The sequence below is a fragment of the Palaemon carinicauda genome, chromosome 5 (genome assembly GCF_036898095.1).
Source record: "Palaemon carinicauda isolate YSFRI2023 chromosome 5, ASM3689809v2, whole genome shotgun sequence".
Taxonomy (NCBI): domain Eukaryota; kingdom Metazoa; phylum Arthropoda; class Malacostraca; order Decapoda; family Palaemonidae; genus Palaemon; species Palaemon carinicauda.
The window spans coordinates 178,421,843-178,429,342 of NC_090729.1; the positions used below are offsets into that span (position 1 = coordinate 178,421,843).

A 7,500-nucleotide genomic window follows, 5' to 3' on the forward strand; every position below is an offset into this window, starting at 1 on the left:
ATTTACTTCCTGTTAACCAAGACAATTTTATTTTTATACTAAAACAGTGCCTTATTTTAAAGAAAATGTCTATTAATTTTACCGTTTCATTATCCTAAAATCCAAGAAATTGTTTTAATGGAGAACAGTATTATTTTATGAAATATTTGATGTTTGGCACATTCATCAATTCTACAACAAATATGGAGAGAGAGAGAGAGAGAGAGAGAGAGAGAGAGAGAGAGAGAGAGAGAGAGAGAGAGAGAGAGAGAGAATGACGATGCCAGGCTACAGATATCTTCCAGAACCTGACTACACATTTGATAATGTTCAAATATAAACTGATTCAATCAGAATTCAAATCATATAAAGAAATAAAAGTTAAAGCTTTATGAGTAATAAAGCTCGAAAACATTTAGTACATTAAGATTCCAGTATTGTACTGAACTAGATTGATCGTAGGGTACAGAACGTTAAATTTTTATTTTCATCTGAGATGGATCTCTTCAAAGTTGTAGAAATACTGTGATATGTATTAAAGGACATTTACTTGTCTCCCGTACTTTATATGGTGCTCGAACTCTCCCTAATTTTTTTTTTTTTACATGAATGTTTTTAAAATAAACAAAGCAATCAACTTTATGAGCTGTTTTTCGAAACACATGGTCAACTTATTCCACAACAATCATTCAGCTTTTGTGTGACTGGAAAGATCCAGATTATGGGATTAAAAAGGAAATTTTACGACCGTATTAAAGGACCCGGAATGGAAGGATGATGGGATTAGCTTGAGTCAGATTAAAAGTCTTGAGGAAGTTTGGCATCGCCGCAAACCTACTCGATGTTTCATGACATTCTGGACAGACTATAGCATGAACTCAGTTTATAAGTTTCAATAGATACAACGAGACGTAAGTTTTTTTCTCTCTCTCTCTCTCTCTCTCTCTCTCTCTCTCTCTCTCTCTCTCTCTCTCTCTCTCTCTCTCTCTCTCGAGTACTCACGGGTAGACCTCCCGACCTTAGAGGACTGCAGTTTGTGGTCTCGTTTTCTATAAGTTGCACAAACATTTTAATATGAACACCTCGATGTTAAGTATCAGATCAATTCTTAATTACCAACTATACATTAAAACAATAATATAAATCTATGAAGGATATCGAAACGTACTTGTTAATTTGCAGTCAAACTTAGTTCAATAACTAAAAGTTGAACATAAATGAGTGATTATGCAAAGACAAACTCAAGGGGTTTTATAAGTCAATGGCACTTCAACAAAATTACGACAAGTCCAAAGAATAAGAGTAAATCACCACTTACGATCCTATACACACACACACACACACACAACAACCACCCACGACAACCCAATAACAGATCGGCTCAAGTTTGAGCCGGGGCTCATGAGCAAAAGCTGTCTCCTTCGTCGTGCATTCGTGTTTAATACGAGGAAAAGAGACAAGTTATACAACTTCCATAGATACAAGACTGCTACAAGATTTACATTAACACAAAAAACCTTGAAGTAAACTCAAAGATTGATGTAAAAAATAAATTCGAAACATGTAGTGTGCAATTTCAAACATTTTCTTTAAATACAATTAACTGGTTGGTGGTGTGTGACAAAATCAATCATAATCGACGTCATGACCATATAGTACACATACATACGCCCACACACCTAAGCAGGGGCGTAAAAAGGGCGATCTAAATGTGCGAACAATTATCCTTGTCCGTCCTCTGATCCTTGACCTCTCCTAATGGCTACTCTGGCAAGACAAAACAAGATGTTATTACACTTACAAGTTCTACTCTCCTAGTCCTCTAATGGAGAGGCATAAATCAAGGTATGGAGCGGCATTGATCAAGGTATTATTACGTTCTCAACTACTACGGTACATAGTACAACATATGAATTAAATTACTGTATCTGAACGTTACTGTTGTATAAAACCATTTCATTGTGCTTGATCGCACTTCAAATACTACATAATAAAATCGCTGTAGTACACCCAAAACAGACAAATTAATGTATGAGTGTCATTCTCGAGTTAGATGTGGTTCTTTTAACTTTATCATAACATGCAAAAAAGACGAACGTATTCCTACAAAATAGGAAGTACAGCAATTCTACAACTACATAAAGATAGGGGAGTAAGTGATTGCACAGGATACGAGACTGAAATTAAAAGGATAAGCATAGGATGTAGAGATTGCGGTTAATAAAATAAAATTATGAAAAATTAAAATGCCCTTTTCTTTAAAAAGAAAACCGATCAACCAGATAGTCTAACAGGAACCTTAATAAAACCTTAGAACATAAGCCACTTACAACCCAGAGGGGTATGGCAAGAATAATGATGAGAACAACACCAAGGGCAGAGAAAGAGCAACATGGATACGAGAGCAAACTTTAGTAAAGGACTATTTGAAATTCTACCTTTTCATGGCCGATTAATAGAGAACTCCCTCTGAAATCGACGTTAACTTATGAAAAATGGCCCACTGTATAGCGTACTCGTGCCAAAAACACAAGAGCCATCTCTCTCTCTCTCTCTCTCTCTCTCTCTCTCTCTCTCTCTCTCTCTCTCTCTCTCTCTCTCTCTCTCTCTCTCTCTCTCTCTCTCTCTCGTTATTCTTAATTATTATTATTATTATTACTATCCAAGCTACAACCCTAATTGGAAAAGCAAGATGCTATAAGCCCAGGGGCTCCAACAGGGAAAAATAGCCCAGTGAGGAAAGGAAATAAGGAAATAAATAACTGAAGAGAACAAATTAACAATAAATCATTCTAAAAAAAGTAATGTCAAAAGAGATATATCATATATAAACTATTAACAACGTCAACAACAAATATGTCATATATAAACTATAAAAAGACTCATGTCTGCCTGGTCAACAAAAAAGCATTTGCTCCAACTTTGAACTTTTGAAGTTCTACTGATTCAACAACCCGATTAGGAAGATCATTCCACAACTTGGTAACAGCTGGAATAAAACTTCTAGAGTACTGCGTAGTATTGAGTCTTATGATGGAGAAGGCCTGGCTATTAGAATTAACTGCCTGCCTAGTATTACGAACAGGATAGAATTGTCCAGGGAGATCTGAATGTAAAGGATGGTCAGAGTTATGAAAAATCTTATGCAACATGCATAATGAACTAATTGATCGACGGTGCCAGAGATTAATATCTAGATCAGGAATAAGAAATTTAATAGACCGTAAGTTTCTGTCCAACAAATTAAGATGAGAATCAGCAGCTGAAGACCAGACAGGAGAACAATACTCAAAACAAGGTAGAATAAAAGAATTAAAAACATTTCTTCAGAATAGATTGATCACCGAATATCTTAAAAGACTTTCTCAATAAGCCAATTTTTTGTGCAATTGAAGAAGACACAGACCTTATATGTTTCTCAAAAGTAAATTTGCTGTCAAGAATCACGCCTAAAATTTTGAAAGAGTCATACAAATTTAAAGAAACATTATCAATACTGAGATCCGGATGTTGAGGAGCCACCGTCCTTGACCTACTTACAATCATACTTTGAGTTTTGTTAGGATTTAACTTCATACCCCATAATTTGCACCATGCACTAATTTTAGCTAAATCTCTATTAAGGGATTCACCAACCCCAGATCTACATTCAGGGGATGGAATTGATGCAAAGAGAGTAGCATCATCTGCATATGCAACAAGCTTATTTTCTAGGCCAAACCACATGTCATGTGTATATAGTATGAAAAGTAATGGGCCAAGAACACTACCCTGTGGAACACCAGATATCACATTCCTATACTCACTATGGTGCCCATCAACAACAACTCTTTGAGATCTACTACTTAAAAAATCAATAATAATGCTAAGAAACGACCCCCACCCACTCCCAACTGTTTCAGTTTGAAAACAAGGGCCTCATGATTAACACGGTCAAAGGCAGCACTAAAATCAAGGCCAATCATACGAACTTCCCGACCACAATCAAGGGATTTCTGTACTGCATTGGAGATTGTAAGAAGGGCATCACATGCTCCAAGGCCTTTCCGAAAACCAAATTGCAAACTAGGGAATAGATGATTACCTTCAGCAAACCTATTAAGACGTTTTGCCAGAAGACGTTCAAAAACTTTAGATAATATGGGAGTTATGGAAATTGGGCGGTAATCAGTGGGACTTGAGCTACCACAAACACAGGTTCATTATAAGCACTGTTTATCCTTGGTTGTCAGTTTTCAGTTAATATATATATATATATATATATATATATATATATATATATATATATATATATATATATATATATATATATATATATATATATATATATATATATATATATATATATATATATATATATATATATATATATATATATATATATATATATAATTTATATAGCCTATATACACATATAGGAAAACTGTCTTAAATAAAAGGTATATTATGTAAAATATAAAGGAAAGAAAAAATAAATTAAACAGAAAAAACCGATATTAGAATAAAATTAGGAAACCCGCCTTATTCAAATAAAGATGTAAAATATACACTTACGTTCCTTCCATTTATTTCTTAAGGTAAATCATAAAGAAATAACGATATAGGAGATTTCCGGTAAAACGCACTACCAGAACCTAAGCTAATTAATTACAATTCAAAGAGATAATTAGACAATAATAATGAGAAAAACACTACGAGAAAGAAAAAGAGCAGCACGGACTCAAGCGCTAACCAAATTAGAGGATATTCTAAAAAAAAAAGATGGGGGGTGAGTCATAGGCAGGACATATAATGAGAATGACAGACGACAGATGGACATTATAAATAACAGAATGTGTCCCTGGATATTGCAAAATTAGTATGGAAAGGTAGCGATAACTATGCAAAATGGGTGCTACTATAGTGTGAGGTCTACCGCCATATGTCGCCTACCCAGGTGGAGGGTGAGGTCTACCGCGTGACCAGCGTCCCAGAGCCCCGCACCTAACCATGAACTGCCCAAATCCATCAAAAACGTGACCTGCCCATATAAAAGGAAGCAAATGGATCTCCTAAATCAGTTTTTCCCTCGGCCTAAAAGAGATATCAGCATTCTACAGTGAACCACCAGCAACAGGAGCACACACACAGGCAATTGAGCGATCGTGGTTGGACGCTAAAATGATGATTCTGAAGAGATTAATGCGAGGTGTTGGTCGTCAGCTGTTCCAGTCTCATCTTGATAATTTTTGCTGGAAGGTGATGAAAAAACTTCCAAAGATCTAGTATGTAAGAAGTGTGTATCGCTAGAGTAAATGTATGGAAATATATGATAACCTGTTTGATGTACGAAGTATATCGCTGGGATATATGTATGGAAATATATGATAACCTGTTTGATGTACGAAGTGTATCGCTAGAATAAATGTATGGAAATATATGATAACCTGTTTGATGTTCGAAGAGTGTATCGCTAGAATAAATGTATGGAAATATATAACATGTTTGATGTTCGAAGAGTGTATCGCTAGAATAAATGTATGGAAATATATGATTTATTTTTACCTTTATTCCTTTTTTTAATGTAATTAGAAATCCAATTATCTATTTAAAGTCATTTTTAAGATATGTGTAAATTAAGTGTGTATTGCTTAAACAAATGTATGAAATGTGTTTTATCTCTGAGGGATGAATAATTCAGCGGTAGACCTCACGCTATAGTACTAACGGGAGGTAGATCTCACGCTATAGTGTGGTAGACCTCACGCTATAGTAGCACCGCAAAATGATGCACAAATTCCGTAGAAACCCAAATTGGAGACGGAAAAAGGGATAAAAAAGTATAAAGAAAGTATCGGAAAGCACACAACATACATTCAAAAAGCTTAAGAATTTTATCTAAGCATAAAGTGGACGATTTTAATTTCGTCAGCTCTGTTCAGACACGTCGAAGAGAAGGAAGTAAGAAGCTAAGCATGGAGAAAAAGGAGACAAAGGCCTAAGAGGAGATTTAAGGATTCAACAAAAGAAGATATTAGGGTTCAGCCAATACTAATAAGAGGAGGCAGATGACTAGCCGTGGTGACCCCTGAATGGAAGATGTAACAAGGAATTCTGTATTAAAACACTTCTAGGTCTTAGCAACCTCCTTTTTTGCCCCAACTCACATTTTCCGCCTTCTACCTTAAACCCCCCCCCCCCCCCCCCCACCCCAGCCCCAGTTACCTATTGACATTAAATGACCTCCAAGGCTTGAAAACACCAAAATTTGTCCCGACGCCAAGACAATCTATTACTAATGAAGCACCTTTCTTTTCTCTGCAAGAAATTGCGATACTGTCATCAGCCCCAGACCAATGAATAAACAACAATTTATCTCTTGACTAACGAACTACAAGGTTTCAAGACAATATATACAACAAAGCTCTCACTGAAGTTACTGAACCACTGTGACCCATGGACACTTCACTATGCACATTCAAATCGGATAAAACAAACCGGAAGATTAAAGAAAGAAGTATTCTGAACTTACCTTGTCATTGATGTTTAGCAGTGAACTCATGCTGAAATCGGCAGAATTTTCGAGCACTTGGAAACTAACAACTCTGACTTGAATGGAAGCTGGTGGGAGACTGGTCACTGATCAAGTAAGCGTCGCTGCGGCTGCGCAAGTGCATCTACCTTCTTCTTCTTCTTGGGGTATTAAAGCCAACACTTGTTGTTGGCACGGGCCTTTCCCTTGGTTGGCCCGTAGTAATCCTACCTGGTAGCTAAAGACCATATATAGGCTCAAAAATGAATGTTAATACACTAGTTGGCAACTCCAAAGTTAATACAATAATTTGACCGCTTAGTATGCAGATGGCGTTGTAGCTATACATCGTTTGTCGTCTGCTAGTTTATATTCAGAATTTGACAGTTGACACAAACGAAATCATGGCGCCAACAGTGAATTAGTCACACTGTTTTTTGCAATAAACGAAAAGAAACCGATTCTCATTAGATGTTTCACAGGTTCCCTAAGGACAAAGAACGGCGAGCACTAACAGTATAATATATGAAATATGTGCTACTGCGTAATTTTAGCTTGTGTTGTTTTTTTTTAACAATTTTTATATGTGCAATATTATTTACTGTTATTTTTCATGTATAATTTATTAAAGTTCCTTTGATGTGATTTATCTTTCATTTTAGGTTGGCTTGTAAGCTACCTTATTTCTATTTCGATCCCCTTTTGATTAATTTTATGTGTGATTCAATTTAGTGAGTTATATTATTCCTTTTGTTTGCATATCTACACATTTATTAGTTTATATTACTAAAGAGTATACATGAGTGCATCGTACATTTCCGTTTCAATAAAAAGAAAATTACAATTGTGTTTTATATACACCTAATATCATTCTACAATAGCCTACAATCTGTAATCAAATGTATGCTTACACATCACATATGACTAAGTTTAACAAATCAGATATACAGTATGTTTTCCTTTAGTCGAACGTGAATTTGTATAGAATATTTAAAAAGGATTGTAATATA

At 35.4% G+C, this 7,500-nt stretch overlaps 1 protein-coding gene across 3 annotated transcripts in view; it reads right to left on the bottom strand.

Moving 5' to 3' along the window:
• Positions 1-7,500, bottom strand: part of LOC137641644 (uncharacterized) — a 65,929-nt gene that overhangs the window by 26,556 nt on the left and 31,873 nt on the right. The window contains exon 1 of one of the 3 annotated variants that reach the window (XM_068374385.1): positions 6,491-6,634. The exons of the other annotated variants lie outside the window; for them this stretch is intronic. Coding sequence (XP_068230486.1) covers positions 6,491-6,520 — 30 coding nt within the window. The 5' untranslated portion in view covers positions 6,521-6,634. Of the gene's footprint in view, positions 1-6,490; positions 6,635-7,500 lie in introns of those variants that run through there. 3 annotated transcript variants of the gene reach the window in all.